The 22,912-nt window shown below is 36.7% G+C and overlaps 1 protein-coding gene across 1 annotated transcript in view; it reads left to right on the top strand.

Moving 5' to 3' along the window:
• LOC145694596 (multicopper oxidase 3-like) overlaps positions 1-22,912 on the top strand; it is a 110,372-nt gene that overhangs the window by 64,936 nt on the left and 22,524 nt on the right. The window contains exons 5-8 of the mRNA XM_081770966.1: positions 3,558-3,778; positions 11,565-11,769; positions 19,225-19,412; positions 21,058-21,253. Of these exons, the coding sequence (XP_081627092.1) occupies positions 3,558-3,778; positions 11,565-11,769; positions 19,225-19,412; positions 21,058-21,253 (810 nt within the window). The remainder of the gene's footprint in view (positions 1-3,557; positions 3,779-11,564; positions 11,770-19,224; positions 19,413-21,057; positions 21,254-22,912) is intronic.

Below are 22,912 nucleotides of genomic sequence, written 5' to 3'. Positions count from 1 at the left end.
CCACCATTTCACTCATCTCTCATCATCACTGTCTCCTTTAGCCTAACCGGCATAACATGGGACGTAAAACTTAAAAATTTCATTTCATTTTTACACAATGACTTCTGAAAGGTAGATGACTCCAGTACTTGGAAACAAATTTAGAGACAAAATTACGTAGCAGCTTTTACAGACAAAGAATCTACAATTCAGTTTTGAAATATCCAAAGTTTCCTTTTTACTGTTTTTTGTAAATCATTTGAAGAGTAATGAACTAAAAATACAATTACGAACAGAAGTTTGATTTGAACAGAGTCCGTGACAATATTTCTAAAAATATAGCAATTAACGTTATTCCCAGCCTTTCGAATTTATATTCACGGCTAGTATTTAGCGCCACTACTCCTGCGATTTGTTAGGAAGTAAACAGTCCTTGAATAAATTTTAATATTGATTATTTTGGTGTTCCACATGATGATTCACTCAGATGTGTATTGAATTAAGAGTCTAAGTGTGTTCTATACTATTGGTAAACCAACCAAATTTTCTGGCGGGTAATATCTTAAGGTAAATCATATGTACTCTTGCTTGCTATACAGTTCAAATATAAATTAAACTATTTATATGTGTTCGGAGTTTAAATTCAGTCTTTTCATGTAGTATATTGTGAAGTGACCCATAGTTTGTGTACTTCTGTTACAAGTTCACCCGTCAAGACCAAACGGCTGAATGACAAATTGGCAACATAGTTGAGGTTATTCACTTCTTCTCCAGGGAGAATTTCCTCGTAAGCAAAGGGAGGATTTCCTCCGTCAAGGAGTAGGTGGGATGGGGTCGAAGTGTGTTTCGCATATTTTCCGAGGGCACATCTGAAATAGACACTCACAGTAGTCATTGATAAATATGAAACGAGTATATACCTTAGACTTATAGATGATATATTGATTAGTATATATTGTAGTATATAGTATATATTGATTAAGTGATTCAGCAATAATCACTTAATCACTTTATTTTCATTCTACAAGTAAATTTTATTAGAATTATTGAAATCTTCAATTCAATCGAGACAAGACTCCTATTCATGTTGTACAATCCACGGCAAAAAACCTGCAACATGAGGATATAAGTTTATTGTGAAACTACACCTAACAGCACAGCGAATGAACATAACGTCTAAGTGGAGCGAATCACGCCAGGATAAACCTCGGCCTCCTCCCGTGCACACTTATTTTGGAGCAAAAGACTTCGTTATTTCACAATAAACTTATATGCTCATGTTGCAGGTTTTTTGTCGCGGATTGTACATTTCCAGACAACTCAAGTAAACATGTATTTCCTTATTCTCATTACAAAAGCTACCAATAAATGATAGACTAGTTTCCCTTGCTTCCTGAAATGAATTCCTTTCCGCCTAGCCAAAAACTTCCTCGCACGTTGATCGCAAGTCATCGCTTTCTGATTAAACAAAACCATAGAGGACACCGTATACAAGAGGTATTCATCATGAAGATTTGATTGTGTAAAGAAGAACACCATACCATTGGAGACGGTCCAGCTCCATATCTTTTGAAATATCATTCTGAGGGTTCATAACCATAGAAACACTTTAGCAGAGATGAAGAGCTATGTTCATGGCAGATTTGATTCAACGCTCTAGCAGTTTGACAGGATTGGTTCCAGTTGTCAACTAGCTTTCATTTCTCCAGTTACCATCCAGAGAGTGGAAGACGCCGGAAAGATACATTCGTCATTCCAGACCACGAGCACGACGCCAGTCACCGAAGAGTTACACAAGCTAGTGCTCATCCTTTATTCTTATACCCTTACTCTTTTTACCTCGCCTTTCAAACTAGTCACTTTTCTACAAAATTGAATCATTTGAATTGTATTCACATTCAAACATAGCCCTTTACAGTTAAGTTCCGTGCAGGACATCAGTTTTCATTCCCATATTTTATATCCCAAAGTTTGATATTTAGTAATGATAATCTGAGCTATTAACTGTTGTTCCCACCATGGCACGTACAAGATTGACAGCATTGGTTTTTCCAATCAAACAATCACATATTACTTATTTCAAATTTTTGGTTTAATACCCATTAATCAACCTTCAAAATTTAAGATTTACCTTTTCAAAGTAATACGGCAAAGGAAGGCAAGTCAAGCAAAGGTATTCACTTAATCTATGTATTTAATTTTCACATCAATAACAATAAATTTATATTTAATACTTTTTATTTGATTCTATGTATATATATATATATAAATGAAAGTTCCTATGTTTGTGACTTAATGACCCTTAAACCACTCGACCGATCTCAATCAAATTTTCAATCACTGATCAATGGTTTTTATCATTTCACTTTTGCAGTGCAACTTAGGGGAGGAAAGCGGGAAATATTTAAAAATGATCGAAAATAACGGATATTAGTGTCGAATCAATAGTTTTCGTGGTCACTGAGATTAACAGTCACACTTCCAATGCCATTTAAATCCAAATTCAGCCCTTTATGTCCAAACTCAAACGTATTTTTCCCGTGCGAAGAACGGTTATTCTACTAGTATACAATATAAATAGCTAACTTAATGCTTGATTTTCACATTTCTTTTGAAGAAAGAAAACAGGGTGTTTCAAAACGACATCGACAACGTTTGATTTGGATTTCTGACACCAAGACAAGACAAAAGTATAGACAAACCTGGATGCACAAATGTTTCCTTTCGGAGTTATAGGCTGCCGAAAACATGAAAAAATTAAGTTTAAAGGTCCGTAGCTCCAACACTATGGAGCCTACCGCAGTCAGGTCAAGACTTCACTTAGCACTCACTTAGAAACTAATATGTGCACTATCTAAAAGTACACATTTCAGAATCCTAAGGTACTCACCCATCAATTTTTATAGAGGTAGTTTTTGAGTACTTCAAATTATATGCGCATAGCCAAACTGCTTATATAAAAATTGTTGCGGAAGTACCGCAGGATTCTCACACATGAATATTTGAATAGGGTGAATATTAGTTCGTAAATAAAGTCTTGACCCGACTACGCTTGGTTCCATAGTATTGGAGCTATGGGCCTTTAAAGTTCATTTTTGCATGTTTTCGGCAGCCTATAACTCCGAAAGGAAGCATTTGTGCACCGAGGTTGGTCTATACTTTTCGTATTATCTTGGTGTTAGGAATCACCTCCGAAACGTTGTCGGTGTTGTTTTGAAACACCCTGTGTTTATGAGATGTAGACCACATGAACAGTATCTTTTATGGGAGAATTGCACCGAATTGTGACCTAATTTCAAAATGTTTCTCTGGAGTCGAATGTAATTATGATGTTTATTAAAATGTAAACTTCAAAGAAACAGAATGAGAAAAAAATAATGTTCGTTACTTTCTAGGATGACGAAATATAATTTAAGGGAAATTCTGGATATTTCGGTTGCATAACTTGTGACAGGTATCCTAAACGACTTGCCATTTTATTCGCAATTCATTCTATATATGCTGATTTGGTACAACTATGAAATAATACTCTATTGATGTCAGAAGTAGCCGTTAATGATCACAGCATTCTCTTACAGGCTTGGAGAGAGCAGATGGCGTGTTTGGTCCATTGATAGTTCGTCAGATCTCTTCACATGATCCGAATGCAGAACTCTATGATTACGATTTGTCCGAACATATTCTCATTCTATCTGATTGGACTCACGTCATGTTGATGGCAAGATATGCAGGAGCGCATCACTCTGGTGGAGACGATTTTCCTGATTCTATTTTAATAAATGGAAGAGGAGTGTACAAGGTAATTACAATGCATACAAAGTATTAATGCACTATATCGACAAACTGAAAAAGGTGATCCCTCACATCGAAATAAGAGAAAAAGTTAGTCTGAATCTGTAGAGAAAAGTACATAGTTTCAGAACTAGGGCTATCAAAGAGACAAATTTCAACACGAGCTATTCTGAATTCGAGAAACCGTGGAGTGGTGGTCCATATCAGCGTAAAGCAAGTCATACATACGGAATATAAAAATACTTATTTCACCAATGCGTAATGGGTGTATAAAGGATTCCGTACAGAATATATATTTCCCAGACTTGTTCCCAACAGAATTCTCAGATATGCTCTGATTTCAAGATATGTTTAAAGTAGGCAAAAGACAAACTTTGACAAAAGTGGATGTGAAATGTTAAGGACCGCCAGCTTCACGGTTCCCCGTGTTCGGAATAATGTGTGCTGCGATGTAAGTTGTCACAGAAATAACATTCAATCTGAGAATACTTCAAGGATAGAAAGTTATGATCCACCTGTGTAAAATCAGAGTGTTAGGATATGTCTTTGGGATGAACACTTTAATACACATTATATTATTATTGAGTATTCTGCCCTTTTGACAAGTCCTGGAGCTAAAAAGTCTATTTTTATTTATTTTATTTTTTAAGGTTTGTGCGTGGAAATGTTTCCTCTACGTCTGTCGATCTTCAGCTTCCTCTTTTAAGTCACAATATTTTCTTCTATTTTTCAAATCATCAATCAGTTATGTTCTTCTTCTTCCTACTCATCGCTTTCTTTCCATCTTTTTTTTCTATGATGATGTACGTAAAGAAGACAATTTCTTCCCAAGATGTGTCCAATCCAATTGGCCTTCCTATGAGGAATGCTGACTAAAAGCGTCCTCGTCTCTGTTATCCGTTTTAAAACATCTTTGTTTGTTACTCTCTCTGTCCCTTTCATCTTCCTCCAACACTTTTCGAAGCTCTCTAAATATCTCTTCTCTAACTTCCTTAATATCCAAATCTCTGAACCATAAAGTCCAATGTTCCATATACAGGGTGATCTACAATTATATCCCTTCATTTCATATTACATTTTCGTTTCACTATTATTCTGTCATTAACAATGTTACATGGTTGCTGTCAATTCTATTATGTACTATGATCCTTGCCATTTCATTCAACGTAGGCACCAGCATTAGTTGCACACCATTGCAGTCCTGGCCAACAGGCACGTAGCCAGGATTTCGTGAAGGGGGGGGGGGTCCGTCACATGAAGTACTGTGGTCATCACACCAGAGGCTCGATCATTCTAAACTATTTTACTGGCAATATATATTGGTTCGTTTATCCAGGATTTCGTAACGGTGGGGGGGAGGGGAGGTGACATGAAATTCTGAAGGCCCAGAAGCTCGATCAATCTAAACTACCTTACTATTAACATCTATTGTTTTGTTATTACAATAAAATGAGGATATGTTGGTAAGTATTTTAATAACAAACTATGAAGAAGTCTCGAGTAAAATAAAAAATGTATTGAAAAAGATTTTACAATATTTACGTCCTTTCTCTGTTCAAATGCAACAATTTTCCTTTCATTATGACCTCTACTATTACAAAAAGTACATATTCACTATTATAAAAAGTACATACTAAATAATGTCTTGTAAATTATTTTGCAATATCTGTGTCCTCACAGACCATTGTAACATGTTGTTTGGTACCCGTGCCTGCTTCCAAAGTGTCCTAGTCACCTCGTGGTTTTCCGGCATACACTTCATCTTTCAAATACCCCGAGAGGAAAAAGCCCAATGGCTCAAATTTGGACTTCTCGGTATCCACTCAACAGTTCCGCGACGTCCAATAATGCGGCCTGGAAAAGCATTGTCAAACCATTCTCACGAAATCAACGCAAAATGGGGAGGTGCCTCATTATGCATAAAGTACAAATTGTCCACTCCGTTACATGTTGAAACAATGGGTTAAACAAACGTTTGTAGCATGTGCACATACTTTTCCACATTCATTGTTTCACGAAGAATGTAAGGACCGATACAAGTGTCATCACGAATACAACAGTCAGTGAAGGACGTGACTGCAATTTTTCAATTATAGCTCCAGAACTGTTGTTACTAGAGGCCCAGTAATGGCAGTTATGGCGATTTATGAACCCACCCACATGAAACACTGCTTCGTCTGACCACAGAATATTACTCAGGATATCTGGTATTTCTTCCATCCATTTAACTCCATCCTAATATCACAGTCTTCTGGTGACAATGCCTAGACAAAATCGGTTTTTATTGTCTCTAGTCATCTCACCTTGTGTCTAGTCTATTGATCTTCATTAGCTGATGGACCGAACCACACGATAAACCAGATTCCCTATGATATTATCCGAGGGACTTCGTGGAACTTTGCTCAAAAGCAGCAGCAGCGTTTGCTTTAGCCTCCTCAGTGACAACTCTCTTTGGGAGCCCAGCACCCTTTTGGTGAGTAACCAAACCTGTACGCAACAAGTTCGCTTGCAGTCTCTTTATTGTTTTCACGTCCAGAATCGCGTGCCTCCCCTTCTCCCGTCTCCAATATCTTTGTACCATTACAGTCGACTTCCATATGTTCATACTTCCATCCTCGCTGCAATCCGAGCACGGTCAGCAACGTTCAGTCTCTGCACCATCTTCATTTAATTACTGTTTAGACCTGCAACAAACAACAATAACGTAATAATTTACATAATGGTACGTAATGGCATAGAATATAGCATAACCTAACGGTAGAGTTATTTATATTACATCGTTTGTGATAAAGTAGCAGTAAAATAAAAATAGGGATATAGTGGATCACCCGGTACAACACCTGACCAACTTCCTTCGTAGTCCAATATTAAGCCTGGTCTCAGATACGTATATTCCAAACATAGTAATAGCTTCTCATTTCTAATCTTATACGATTCCTTTTCACTCCTAAAATGATTAGAAAAGCTTCTTGTTTCTTTAAGTTGAATGAACCCTCTTATACCTTTCAACAGAGGTGAAAATGGAATGCTAGAACTAAGGAGACACTCATTAGTAGATACAGTCTGATCGAGTTACGTTACCAGAATAGAAGTCGGGAGAAGGGGGAAGAGGAGCACAAGCAAACTTTCTTGGACGACTGACAAAAGCTCCACTGTTTGATACAGAACAAATTACAACTAAACAAAATCAAGATCTATAGATACTGCAATACAACGTCTGAAATATTCTTTAATATAAGTATGTTATAGAAAACAAGTTCTACTCGTGAAACCTCAACATAAAGATGTAGAGCAGCAGTGGCGAAGCCAAGGGGGACCAAGCCCCCTTGCTCAAATTCTTGCCCCTCCCCCTTCCTAGTAGCCCCCACACAGTGATACATAGTCATATTGCTATTTCGACAAATGGTGAGTGGGTCGTGGCCACAAGTTAAGCTACTACCAAAACATCTCTCGACAACAGGAGCTACCCATTGCAGAACACCGTATGTTGCAATAGTCTTCGGTCCGAGTAAAATTCCTCCGCTCGTTTTTACCTGTAGTACAGCAAGATCTAATTCACCGAAATCTGTAGGGTGCATATGCATTGACCTCACCACCTGAGCATTCCTTTTAACCTCTATCCCTTATCTAGTTATCTCATTTGTTTTTGACAAAGAACCAGAAAGAAAAGCAAAATCAGTCAGCGTTCTCATTCGCTTCAATGTTGAAGTTCATACTAAAATATGATATGCTTACTTACAAATAACATACACTGCAGTAAAACATTACACTTGTGTTGGACGAAAGAAGTTTTCGTCTACTATAATTCGTACACTAAGTAATTAATTCCCATTGGTTATGGCGGCATAGAACAAATTCATAGCATCCATTAAATAATTTGCTATTATTATTTTCAAAGCATCTTAATATCGAGCCGTCTTGTTTAATATACAGTAAAAGAAGAGAGCAGAAGTTTTTATTATTTCTGAAATAATCATTCTCTCTGTTGTTCATAGCCCAATTGTTTGAGAAAAATGAGATACTGAGTACTACCAACACCTACTATTTGCTACCGATACTAGTTCTCCCTCTTGATTACATAATAGTCTTGGCTCTAGTACTTCTAGTTTACTAGCGCTCTCGGCCGTTGGCAACTCGGTAGAAACCTTCTGCTATGATGTTAACAAGCGATACTAGCGGCCTCCAGGAAAACAGTCAGCGCTTGATGAACCTATACTACTAACTAAAACCTGGGGAAATGTAGTAAAATCAGTTATTCTTTGTAAATAAATTATTCAGAAGTATTTTCCTTTAAATATTTCAATTGTTGCTTAATCCCTAAAATGATACTACATGGAGAAATTCAAAAGTTTGTCACAGAGCCAGTGTTACAATCTGCTGATTACTAACCATCAGGTAAGATACCGAGATACCGAGATGATGCAACTTGGTCGGGGCAGTAATGATACTTTGTGTAAAAGTGGTGGTTACTCCGGTTACCAGATTGTGTCATCCTGTTATATTATCTGATGTTTACAGAGATATATCAGGAGTTCGTGGGACTGGTCCACATATTCCATTCAGTGAGTTCATGGAACCCAATTTTATCGCAAATTTATATTTGTTCTTCGTCAAAATATGCTTAAATTTCTGAGAAAATTTTTTAGTTCGTTTAATAATGATTGGCACCCCCCCCCCCCATAACTGGTGCCAAGTAGCAGTTTGAAATGCTTGTTGATGTATGCATTAAGATAGACTATAGTACTTTCAAACCCCACTAAATTGTTGTGTTTCTTTCCGTAGGTAGCACATTGTAGCAGCAGTTGCTCCAACTTGCCAGGACGCTGGTAGACAGCGAAAAGACAGCATGGAAGCAGACACACAAGGGGAACAGTGGACAGTGTTGTTTCTCTGGAGGGAAGGAGTGAATACTTCAGACATCCACAACAGATTATCAGCCGTATATGGGGACACAGCACCAAGTCGCAGATCCGTTTCTCGTTGGGTATCCGAATTCAAAGAAGGCAAAGACAGTGCAGCAAAAAACAAAAGCACTGGGCGTCCAGCAACTGCACGCAGACCAAGTAATGCCGCGCGAGTGAATGAATTGATAATGGAGCACAGGAGAATCACGTTTGATGAACTAGAGAAACAAACAGGTCTATCACGGGGTTCCCTCTACACTATCATTCATGAGGATTTGAAGCTGCATAAGGTGTGTGTACAATGGGTGCCTCCTGACTTCACCGTTGTACAAAAACAAAAACGTGTGGAGATTTGCCAGCAGTTGAAGCAACAGTACAGTGAAAATCCGACCGAGTTCTTTGAGCGTCTGGTCACCGTCGACGAAACTTGGTTCCTCTACGAGACTCCAGAAAAAAAAACCCGGCCCATGGAATGGAGGCATACTGGAAGCTCTCGACAAAAGAAAGCACGGATCGGACTATTCGTGTGGAAATAAATGGCGACCGTTTTCTGGGATCATGAAGGGATCCTGCTGATGGAATGGCTCCTTCCCAATACGTCCATCGACAGTGAGGGCTACTGTAGTTCACTGCATAGACTTCGCCGACGCATCCAACAACGCCAACAAGGAAAATGGGGCCGTGGCGTTCTTCTCCAACACGATAATGTACGGCACATGTCAGTCGCCAGATAATTGCCACAGTGCATGAACTAGGGTTTAGTGTACTGCCGCATCCTCCATATTTGCCAGATCTGGCTCCTAGCGACTATGCTTTATTCGACACAATGAAAGAGGGCATGAGAGGTAAAAAGTTCAACACAAATGATGAATTCCACGCATTTGTCCGCCAGTGGCAGGGAGATACCCCCAAAGAATAGTTTGCTACTCAGATAAGGAAGCTTCTAGAACGGTGGCAAAGGTGCATAGACATTGCCGGGGAATACCTCTAAAATAAACTGTAATCGTTTGTTCAATAAATGGTTCCTGTCAAAACAAATTAATTGTAGTGCCAATCATTTCTGAACGCACCAAATACATTGTAGGACTTATGCAGAACAGTAAATCAGTGGTGACATGAATTTTCAACAGGATATACTAATTAATGTCGCTCCTTCATATATAATTTCAAAACTAACAAAATTGATTTAGCGTCGACTACAGAATAGTAGCGTTAATTTACTTCAACTAATTTGAATTTATTTTAAGGCTTTAAAACGTCTGATGCTCAAATGAGAAATGAGGGGAATGAATCAACTGGGCCATAAACATTTCCCTAGCGAAATGAGGAATAATCTTGGTAAACTCCTAAGTTGAAATATTTGCCCACGAGGGATCGATCTACCATCTTCCAAATCTGAAGTTATTGTTCTACCGCTCAGCTCAAATGCACATATTTCATCATACCTTTGTTTGTGTATTCATACGCAGTTTTATTAACTACATATTTTTTGTAATGTAAACTGGTGTTGATCGATGCTTTTATGTACCTGGTATTACAGCTGTCAAGCTGACACTTGACAGCACACAAGTAAAATTAGTTTATATTAACAGGACAATATAGACGAAGCACTGTTACTGAAGTTTATAATCTCCCACCTTTTTTGAAATAATACTGTCCGTTCTACTGTTCTCACAACACAAAATACTTTCCGTTGTCACATAATAATTATAATACTTGTGTATTAAAAGTTTTAGAAAGGTAATGAAAGTATGTATTTGAAGTATTACTTCTTATTATTTCTTTTCTTTGTTATGAGAGTGAAGAAAATCATTTAGGATAAAATAATTTCTCCAGATGAGCATTGATTTCATCTTCATTAAGATAGCTATTAAATATTATTTATCTATTGCAATAAATAGAATAAGTTCAGTTTACTTTTAATGGAATGTTTTCGGTAGTTTGTTCGTAAGAACCTAATATAGCAATGTGCATATTAGCTTGATTCCAAAGTATGAAGTTCTGCTGGCTCTGCCTTCGTGTGTAATAAGTAAATCCCTATACTAACTAGCATCAAGATATAAGCTGCAAATTTCAGCGAGGCACTTTGTTCCCTTTTGATTTTAAATGTGTGTTCATTTATTATTCTGCTTCCACCTAATCAACCAGCCACACATATTTTAAACGCCGTGATTAAGTTACTACTTACTTATATTAAAATGGAAATCAGATATCCTAGTTGTTTGAGGTAGTAAATTCTTGTTTTGTAAACAGTAAAATCATGAACAACAGAGATAGAAACATTCACTTTAAACACACACACACACACACACACACACATATATATATATATATATATATATATATATATATATATATATATATATATATATATATATATATATATATATATATATATAAATATAAATTTATGTAAATCAAGTTTTTCATTCATTGAAGATGGCCTGCACAAAATTTTCTTGTTCCCTTCCTTGGCCCCCCTGAAAATTTTTTTTAGCTACGCTACTGTAGAGCAGGGATCGGCAAACTACGATCCGTGGAGAAAATACGTCCCGTAGTATCTTTTTATCCGGCCCGCCAGATTCATTTTGCTGTTTACTAGCACTTACCGTTAGCAATTATTTTTACGATATGGCCCTACAAAAAACCCTAATTAAGAGAATTATGTTCTAAGAGGGTATGCAACAAAGAAAAAATACGTAAAATTCTTTTATGGTCACATCTTCCTGTGATTCTAATATTTTTTTTTCTTTCTTCTTTCGCGTCCTCCCTCATTTTAATACCTGCCTTTAAATCCATAACACTTGTCTCATAATTAGACAAAAATTTAATACCTGTTCACAAAAAGAACAATTTAATAATAAAATCATCTACCTTGTATTGTTTCAGGATTCGGATACAGGAGTGCAAACAGATATTCCGTTTACACAATTTAGAGTAAGTCATGGGAAGAAATACAGATTTAGAGTTATCAGTGCAGCATCATTAGATTGCCCTATATTACTCTCAATAGACAACCATAGCTTAACTGTGATAGCAACAGATGGAGCAGCAGTCAGGCCAGAAACAGTCAATAGCCTTGTTATATTTCCAGGTAAGAATATTCGTTCCTTTATACTTTCTAATGTATTACAAGCATTTATTATTATTATTATTATTATTATTATTATTACAGTGAAACCTCTACTAACGGACACCTCTGTAAAGCGGACACCTCCCGTAACGGACATATTTTGTAATCCCCGTACACTGTAATAGGAAAAAACATATTGGCAAACCTCTCTAAAGCGGACACTCTCTAGTACGGACACGGACAGTCTTTTCTGTCTTTAATAGGTACTATTTACCTCCGTATTACGGACACTTTCTCTAAAAACAAGTTGAAAAGTACAGTAAAAAACATTTTAATAATTCATACATGTGTCACCAAGGAAACATTATGACAGCATTTTGTCTTTTCAACTGTCTGCTTGCAATCCAGACGAAGCGCCTCTGTTTAACCACACTCTCATGTCTTTTGCTTGCATCTCACTCCCACCCAAGCTGTTTTAGACACAAAAGTGATTGAAAATTGTCCGCCGTTTGGAATGATATGCTATTCTACTGTCCCGCTGGAATCTCTAACCAAGCAAAAAACAAGTTTGGTATTTTTTGCCCGCGGGCACGCATATTGTCCCAAAAAAGACACTACTGGACTGTAATTAACCACAAATTAAAGCGACATACTGAAAACGTAGTAAAGTGATAAGTGTAAAGTTCAGAGAACTATAACATCTTATTTCCATGTTATCCCTCGAACACAGAGTACTGGATGGCGGAGGATAATGTGGGTACAGTAACATTTTGGCAACATTCGTAAATATATGATTCATGCAAAAAATATTTGTTTCGAATTGCATATTATCTTGTTTACTCATTTACGTAAGAGGGGCCGCGGTGGCTCAGTGGTAGAGCGTTCACTTCTGATGCTTGGGGTCCCGGGTTCGATCCCAGCCCCCGCCAAGTGAACTTTGTGGTGAACAAACACCGTGTGCGTGGGTTTTCTCGGGGTTCTCCCGTTTCCTCCCACTTTCTTCATTCCACCATTTCATTAATTACTCATCATCACCGTCTCCTTTAGCCTAACCGGCATAACCGTGGGACGTAAAACTCAAAAATTTCATTTTTTATTTTCATTTACGTAAGAAAATCTTGAAACCTTCCTAAGGCGGACACCTCTCTATAGCGGACAATTTTTTATTCCCCACGGTTGTCCGCTTTAGAGAGGTTTTACTGTATTATTATTATTATTATTATTATTATTATTATTATTATTATTATTATTATTATTATTATTATTATTATTATTATTATTGGCTGTGGAAGTAGAAACTCAGCTTTGAAGTTGGGTACATTCGATAACACTCTTCGACGCATCCAATTCGGCCACTAGTGTGCTACCTTAGGGTTTACTGGTTTTGTAACAAAGGTTCAGTCAGGCACATGCTGTCATGTCACGTGTATCAAGTGTAGAAGAGATGGGGGTCGATAACCAATTTTTTCACCATTGCATTCTCTTCTGTTTTCAAATGAAAAATGCGGGGCAAGTAACAGTTGATTAATTCGACTTTGGGTGAACATTCTGTGAATCATTCAACAGTTAAAAAAAAAAATGGTTTGCAAGATTTCGTGGCGGAATGGTCTGGAGGACGATCCATGTCCAGGAACAGTGAAAATATTTGAAACCGAAGAACTTCAACTGTTACTGGATGAAAATCCATAGGAAACGCAAGAAGAGCTTACTGAACAGCTATAGTGCTGCCAAAATGTCTTTAGCCGTGGCAAAAAATGCCAACTAAAGCTCACACCTTCGACACACCCACGCGTTGAGCCAATAAGGATTCAGCTGTTGCTAAGGGAGAGAGCTTTGGCGAAAGGAAGTGGAATTTCTTCAGCCGATAGCAGCGCCTGGAACGGAAGACTAGGTGTCAAGTCAATTTGGTATATCTTTAGGAGTGACTCGCCAAGCAATATCACTTCAATTGCATGCAATGAGAAAGATACAGAAGAAAGGTAAATGGGTTTCTCATGAACTGAGGGTTTCTCATGAACTGACAGAAGAAAACAAAAAGCAGAGTTCAATCTGCATGAATTTGCTTCCGCGGTACAAAAACGAAACCTTTTTGCAGGAAATCATCACGGGCAATGAAAAGTGGATTTTGTATGACAATCTTAAACGTCGAAAAGTGTGGGTTGATCCAAGCCAGCCATCAATATCAATTGCAAAAACGAATACTCGTGCCAAGAAAGTGTTACTGTGTGTCTGGTGGGATTGTAAAGGTGTTATTTACTACGAGCTTCTGGAACCTGGTCAAAATGTGACAGCTTAACATTACCAAGCCCAATTGATCAAATTAAGTTAAATGCTAAAGGAAAAACGACCATTTGCCGGCTAAGGAAATCAGAAAGTGCTATTGTTGATTGAAATCGCTCGTCCACATACAGCAAAAGAAACCCAGGAACTCATCTTCGCCTTAAGCTAAAAGTTCTCCAACATGTGGCGTTTTCTCCAGACCTGGTATTGATTGCTATTAATTCAAATCCATGTTGTCATCTTTGAAAGAACAGCGATTCACACAAGTTGAAGATGTGCGAAAATGTCTCGATAACTATTTTGCTTCGAAATCACTAAATTTCTATCGCGACGGCATTCATCAGTTTCCATATCGCTGGCAAAAGGCCATAGATAGTAATGGCGAATATTTCCATTATTGATCTTTGTAAAAAGTATCTTTTCAATACAGCGCAATTTGACCCCCAAAGAACCGAATTTCTACTTGCACATCCAATACTTACAAAGAGATGCCAGTACTTTACAAGACCTTGTTACTACAGTACTTCCACACTTTTAACCTTCCTCCGATATGTCCTCGTCGTCCTCAGATAACTTCTTTCTTTTGGTATCAACTCCAGAATGACGACCTCGTAGTATCCATGAGTCCATATTGTTCGCTAAGGTTAAACTGTGATAGGCGGCTCTACTATAGTGATGAACAATAGTACAGAGGTTGTTCATACTATACGAAGCTACTGTAAGATTCATCTGATAGGACTCCCTTTACCATTCACAGAACGATGTTGCAATTGAGTCCAATGTGTAATTTACAGGATATAGCATATACGGAACTTTTATTTTCTTGAAGATATTCACGGAAACTACGAACTGCTCCTCCTCCAATTACGTGAGACTTTTGTGTTACTGTAACTTCCCAATTTCTGCTTCACCAATATCAGACCGGGATTTTCTGGCCAATACTGAAAGCTTAAATCTTAGTATGTGAAGGCAAATCAATATTGTATCAATAAAGCAGACGCTTTCCAATAGCTTCTTTCAAACTAGTATGATTTTTTAAAAGAAAATATGACTACAGAAATCGCTTTAGTATTTTTTCTATAGCTTCAGAAGAAAGATGCTGATGCTGAGTATCATTGTTTACCTCCATAAAAGAATAGTGAATATAAACAAGTTCTCTAATGACTGTGCAATTTAAGAAAAGGTTCAATGTTCTTTTAAAAATGTATTAACTAATAATATGGTATATACTTTTATTTTCCAATAGTACGTAAGAGTCTTTTTGTTCCAAAATATCTGTAACTATTATATGCAGTTAATATTTAAAATTAAAATATTTTATTTATTTCATGTAATTTGCACAACAAATCTGAAGGTTACTTGAATATCATAAATACCGAATTTATTTCTAGGCACTGATTCGATTAACATATGAAGGAAAGATACATGGAAGGTCAGAAATATTTGACTGATTTTCTTTAATTAAACACCAAATTTGTTATTAGTAACTATTTTTACGTGTTTTGAATAAAATAGTAGTTTTTGAGTTGTTGTTGATTCAATACGTTCATTTGTGTGCTTTGAACATGTGCTTACCTAAAGGTTAGTATTAATCTCTTTTAAAATTTTAACAAATATCTTGAATAGGAGATAGTTTATTTATTAAATCTATATATTTATTTAATAACGAATGAAATATATGTTATAATATTAGGGCCTTTATTCCTCCTTAAGTTCAGAGTTATTTCGACATTTTTTTTTCACACATGAGCAACACAGTGCCTCAATCTTAATAACAGCCAATAACAATACTGTATTTATCTGGGATAGAGTTGTACTTTTGTAACTTATATTCATATTTCCTAAATTTGTCTCCGGTCATTACACTGGTAGAAGAAATGAATTTTTTGAGTTTTACGTCCCACTGTTATGCCGGCTAGGCTAAAAGAGACGGTGATGATGAGAAATGAATGAAATGGTGGAATGGAGAAAGTGAGAGGAAACGGAAGAACCCCGAGGAAACCCACGCACACGGTGTTTGCCCACCACAAAGTTCACTTGGTGGGAGCAGGGTTTCAACCCGGGACCCCATGCACCAAAAATGAACGCTCTACCACTGAGCCAATTATACTGGTATATTCCTGTATATGATATACCTATGTGACTGTCCATATGGTGCATGTATTAAGTTGACAGATAACTCTTAATACAATCAGTAACCAATGTTATGCTCTTTGAGAACAAGTATTTAAAAGTGGAGCAGCTATGAAGGAAGGTTGTTCCGAAAATTATAATTTCACCTCTTCCACTTTCAGACAAAACCAAGAATATGAACTGTTTCAATAGAAGATATTAAACATGCTTATATTTAACGACAATAAAGAAAAACTACAATAGATTTCCTAAATAAATAAATAAATAAATAGGCTAATTTTATTTAAATATCTATTTAACCCTTTCACTGTGGAAGGCGACGGAAAGAAAATTTCCCTAACTTGCGAATGTCGATTATAGTCGACGTGTTAAAATTTGTCTGTGTCTCGGTTTTTGTCGATTGTAGTCGCCAAAGGTTTTCTGTGAGATTTCTGTTGTTTATCGAGAACAATAGAACACAAAAAATTGAACGGTACAACTTTGGCGACTACTCTCGACAAAGCCAAGATACGGACAAACAAATTTTAACACGTCGACTATAGTCGACATTCGCATGTTAAGGAAATTTTCTTTCTGTCGACAAAAGTCGACTTCCTTTGTGAAAGGGTTAAAGCTAAAATATAATCAGCATCTGATAAATTACTTAAATTTACTCCTATAACATTTTCTTAAATGAAATATTTTCGAGTTTGTGTTCAGAGAAAAATGCTGTATAATTTTACTTGATTGTATGTGCATCAATCTATTTGAAAATAACTGTCAGTGGCGCTCGTGTTTCCGAACAACGCCAAGGATGTAGGCATGTTATTCACCTCGTTGTGTAACTAGAACAACTCGCCGAACGATGGTTTTATTCACTAATGAACAGTCAATACACGTGCGAAGAAAGTGTGTAGACAGGTTTTTGAATTGCGAGTGTGGCTATAAAAATGAATCAACGTTGTGCAAGTTGATATTGCATTTGACGCTATTTATCGGCCACGGTGACAGAGAAGAAGATTAAGGGCTCCAATAAAGAAGAACGTTAAACTGAGAAGATAATATTTCGTTGGCATAAAGCGTTTGTTGAAGATCGCTGCATTTGACGCTATTTATCGGCCACGGTGACAGAGAAGAAGATTAAAGGCGCCAATAAAGAAGAACGTTAAACTGAGCGGATAATATTTCGTTGGTATAAAGCGTTTGTTGAAGATCGCGGCATTTGGCGCTATTTATTGGCCACGGTGACAGAGAAGAAGATTAAGGGCGCCAATAAAGAAGAACGTTAAACTGAGAGGATAATATTTCGTTGGCATAAAGAGCTTGTTGAAGATCGCGGCATTTGACGCTATTTATTGGCCACGGTGACAGAGAAGAAGATTAAAGGCGCCAATAAAGAAGAACGTTAAACTGAGAGGATAATATTTCGTTGGCATAAAGCGTTTGTTGAAGATCGCGGCATTTGACGCTATTTATTGGCCACGGTGACAGAGAAGAAGATTAAAGGCGCCAATAAAGAAGAACGTTAAACTGAGAGGATAATATTTCGTTGGCATAAAGCGTTTGTTGAAGATCGCGGCATTTGACGCTATTTATTGGCCACGGTGACAGAGAAGAAGATTAAAGGCGCCAATAAAGAAGAACGTTAAACTGAGAGGATAATATTTCGTTGGCATAAAGCGTTTGTTGAAGATCGCGGCATTTGACGCTATTTATTGGCCACGGTGACAGAGAAGAAGATTAAAGGCGCCAATAAAGAAGAACGTTAAACTGAGAGGATAATATTTCGTTGGCATAAAGCGTTTGTTGAAGATCGCGGCATTTGACGCTATTTATTGGCCACGGTGACAGAGAAGAAGATTAAAGGCGCCAATAAAGAAGAACGTTAAACTGAGAGGATAATATTTCGTTGGCATAAAGCGTTTGTTGAAGATCGCGGCATTTGACGCTATTTATTGGCCACGGTGACAGAGAAGAAGATTAAGGGCGCCAATAAAGAAGAACGTTAAACTGAGAGGATAATATTTCGTTGGCATAAAGAGTTTGTTGAAGATCGCGATTATAATCTCGCATGTTGGTCAGCTGTCAATAACGATTACTGAGATAAAGAGACATTCTCAGTTCGAATCCTTGAATCATTAATGTTCAATCCAAATACATATATCAATCACGTTCTTTTTAAGTACATGAACATGAAACGAATGCACTTAACGTAGGTTCCTCACATGCTGACGACAGAGCAGATGAATAATCGAATGGTTATTTGTAACCAGCGGTTGAAGATAGTTGATAGCATTTCATATTTCTTCTTTGATGTCATCACATGCGATGAAAGTTGGGTTTATTATTTTGATCCCCTGATGAAGAGAGCACAACCTGGAAGACACAAAGCACACCAGAAAGCCAAAGAATTCAATTGTAATAGAAAGCAACTAAGTTGAAGACTTGATGGGTAATACATCACGATAATACGCGACTACACATATCGAATATTATGAAAAAAAAATGCAGAAGAAGAAAATCAAGGTACCTCCGCAACCTCACTACTGCCTAGACCTTCCCCTGTGCGATTTCTGGCTCTTCTTGGCGTTACAGAAAAGATTACACAGTGTTGTCAATTTGAAATGGATTCTGAGGTAAAGATTGTGATGAAATCTTTCGTGAAAAGTGTGCCCAAAGAAGAATTTAGTGAGACCAAATGGCAAGAAAAGATATGTATGTGCCAAAAGTGCAGGCTGTTACTTCGAGAAAAAACAAAAATGTAAATTACGTATGATTGCATCTCTCTAGCACCCAGAATCTTTTGTCTAACCTAAGTTAATTTACTTGTAAGTTACCGCGGAAATCGGTCTGTAGTTAGCTAATGAGTTGGACTATACGCCTACATCGTTGTCAAGTCTCCTTGCTATATTGTTCAGAAATACAAGTGCCACTGACAGGTGTTTAGAAACAACCTTATTCACTAATTACATATGGATTTATGAGTAGTATTTAAGTAATAATTCACTCCTTGTCTACAGTTGATGTTGGTTAAACGTATTATGTTGAAAAGGCTATACAGAGCAATAATAATTTTTTTCAAAGGTGAACGCTACGATGTTGTGATTTCTGCTGATCAACCGGTTGGCGCCTACTGGATAAGAGCCAATGGATTAACAGACTGCGAAGATAAGCAATGCCATCAAGGAGCTGTTTTACTTTATAATAATTCAGAGAATGGGGTTCCGGAATCAACACCTCTTAAATACGATCCAGAATATCCTGAAGGAAAGGTAAAGAGTATACCCATATATATATAACAAATTTCTATTAAATTTTGATATTTTGGAATTTTAAATTAATAAAATAAGGGAGGATTTTTTATTCAGCGACTTCGATATGAAGTCGTTGATCGACTTCAATATATATATGTATACCTTGAGGAAGGGTATGAATAAGCGAGTGAAAATTTGTAAGCAGTGGCTGAAGATGATGACTCTGAAATTACTTCCATATTTAATTTTCTTTCTAAAGACGAAGTTTTACAATATATCCTGTGTTTTATTTCACTCAGGGCCGAGAGCGTAGCGCACTATCGGTAAACGTTGTAGGAGTTGACTGAAGAAGCAACCTGCTTAGAGTCGGTAAAATATAACATTAGAACTAGAATGTATAAAGTACCTTTTAACAACTAAAAAAATTAAATTAATGAATTATTAAACAGTGAAATTCTTTCAACCTTTCCCGTTCTATTGGGATTTAATGCATATACTGAAATTCCATTCGAGCTTAATGATGGTACTTGCATTCGAAAGAACAATAGCAACACTTGAATGATTGTTAAAGGTATCGTATCTTACACCGTGTACTGCAATCAGAGGCTGAGAATGTATCCTTTGTCTCATTCTCACACGTTAAATGTAGCATTTACAGATAATAGACGGATAACTCTCTCAGCTGACAGCGAGAACAAGTAAGATTTTTAAGAAAAATCATTGAATTTTAATTATAAAATATTTTAATTACCTTACTATTAAAAGCATTTCATCTCACTCACAAATCCTTATACGCCTCACTCTCAGGCTCGAGCGGGAAAAATGCACAGTATGACATTAGTGGAGATATTCAGATATCAGAAATTTTCTCTCATTTTTCTGGAAAAACAATTCTACCTAGACTACAAGACTGTATCCCTCCCTGCTGGTCTAGTGACTTGAAGTGTGCCCTCCGAAAATATGTAAAACACATTTCGGCACCACTCCTGTATTCCTCTTGAGGAGGAAACCATCTCTTTGCTTTCGGGGAAAGAAGTGAATGACCTCGGCTGTATTGCCAATTTGCCATTCAGTCGTTTGATCTTGACGAGTGAAGATCGTAGGCTACTTTGAATGGCTAACAAGACAGTGCACAGCGAAGCCCGTCAATGTGGCAATCCTGTCCACACTCAACTATTGAAAAAACTCGGCCAAAGCAACTTGTCCCTCCTCTTTCGAGCGAGGTACGGGAAAACACACATCGACAGCAGCGCCAACGGGATCACACTTAAAATAGGAAGGTTCTAGTACGTGTGCCTTTGGTACATGTGATCCCAGCTTTGATCCTCCGTAGGAGGTCACAAAAATAGCTTCATAATCTTCCATTAATTATCCGTCTCCTTTAGCCTAAAGGTATAACCAAGGAACATGATTAAAAAAAAAAAAACAAGATTGTAATGTTCATGTACAGTTAAAAAGATACATTCAAGTAGTATTATATTATCTTAAAATTATGAATGATACAATCTTACATGAATATTTATGGAAGTAGTGTGGACTAAATGGTTGCACATTATATATATAAATAAGCCTATTTATGTTTAAATACTTTATCGAGTAAACTATAGACATGCCGGTAGGTAAATTACTTGTATTCATTTGTAATTCATTCTTGACTTCGCAGGTATTGAATGCAGTAAACGTAAATTGCTCTGAAGATGGGGATTACATCTGTGTATCTAAACTTCAAGGAATGGAAGCCATATCAGACGATTTAACTTTAACTCTAACTGAAGAACGTGTGTTTTATTTGGGAATTGATATGAATACTATCGATAACATCAATTTCTATAATCAGGATCATTATCCTGTTTATTTAGGTAAGGTTATTTATCATAAATCAGAATACGCTATTCTTACATGCTATTAAATTAAGAAAAATGAGGCTTATTTAATACGACGCGTGTTGTTTATTGAAATTCAGAACGGTTTCAGTGAACATTGTCACCTTCCTCAGTTGCCGAATCTACGTGTAAAATTCCTTTCCACATTCCTAATTCGTATTACAATATCTTCATTTTAGTAACGGATTAGAGTTACTAACTTGCAAAAAGTGCAAGAAACTCGTACATCTGAGTTCAAGTTGGATGTATTGTTTTCTTTCTTCGAAAACACTAACTGTGTGTATTTCCCTTGAATTGAGAGAAAGCAATTACGGTGAATCTTCACTAAGTATTTTGTAGAAAGCACTGGGGAGAAACTAGGAAAAGAATTTAAGATATTGACACTATTTATTTAGAAAAAAAAAAGTGTTTTACTTATGCTACGAAACATAGATGAGCGAGCGTCAGGACGACGTGCAGTTTCTCACGGTGCAATTTCACACGGTGTTCATTATCGTGCAATTTCACACGGTCCTGTTTATCGTATGAATCATTCTGTAGGTGTCGTGCATTTTCACATGATCCTCCTGTCAATCACGTGATTCATCCTGAATACGCTTTCACTATAGGCGGAGGAAAGATACAGAACAAATGTGCACTAAGTAAGAACGGAAAAAGAGCAAACACAAGTTAAAATAAATGCCAACAGTTGCAATTAATACTAGAGAAGGAGAGCTTAGAAAAATGTTTCACTTTCACAAAAAGAATAATAAAGAAAATAACCGGAAATTAAAATGTGAAACAACAAGACAAAGAACAAAAATGATAACATAATGAATAAGAAATTGAAATAAATAAGTGAAAAATGATAACAAAAACTATCCCAGATAAGAAAGAATAGCATATGAAAATAAATAAGAACAGAAAAAGAATAATCAAAACAATTAGGAACAGAAGATGGAATAGTCACAAATTAAAATAAATAAAGAATAAAATAAGCTGCACATGAGAGAATTCAGTCAGGAAGTTTAAAAATCGAATAAAAATCTGTCCGTTTTAGAGCATAAACAAACGTTGTGATTTGTGAAACACATTAGTTCCATATTATAAGAAGAACTTTGTCATTTTGTTATTTTCCGAGCGAACGGCAGGTTGTAAAGGTGGAATCTTCATAAGTCTGTACATCGTCAATAAATTTTGTATAATTCATTGCTCACTATTCCAGCTTCTGGAAAAAACTAACGCTTCTCAAGCATTTTCTAAAGTCTCCGCTATTTCCTAGTTTCTCCATGACTAATTACAAGTGTAAGTGTAAGTCAAGACGGATGTAAGTGGATTTTCCGGATTACAATCTAAGCCCTGTCTCATAAAGGAATGAAAACTAGACGTAGCATCTGCTTTTAGTAAACTTGCAAGCATCATGAGTCAACGTTGCCAGGTCCAAATATGGCCCTGCAGAAGTTGCTAAATAACTAAAAACCTTGAATACTTATTATAAGAACCAGTTTTGCGACAGACAATGATATTATTTAAACCGTTCAGATGCCAAACCGATTAACTCTATCAAATGAGATTTTTCAGTAGTGAGCATTTTAGTAACTTACAATCCGCCTTATGCAGAGTCGTTTTGACAAATGATTAGAGACATGCTAAACG

This window comes from Thermobia domestica, chromosome 9, assembly GCF_964235325.1.
Source record: "Thermobia domestica chromosome 9, izTheDome1.hap1.1, whole genome shotgun sequence".
Lineage (NCBI taxonomy): Eukaryota > Metazoa > Arthropoda > Insecta > Zygentoma > Lepismatidae > Thermobia > Thermobia domestica.
This window is presented reverse-complemented; position numbering and strand designations above follow the sequence as displayed.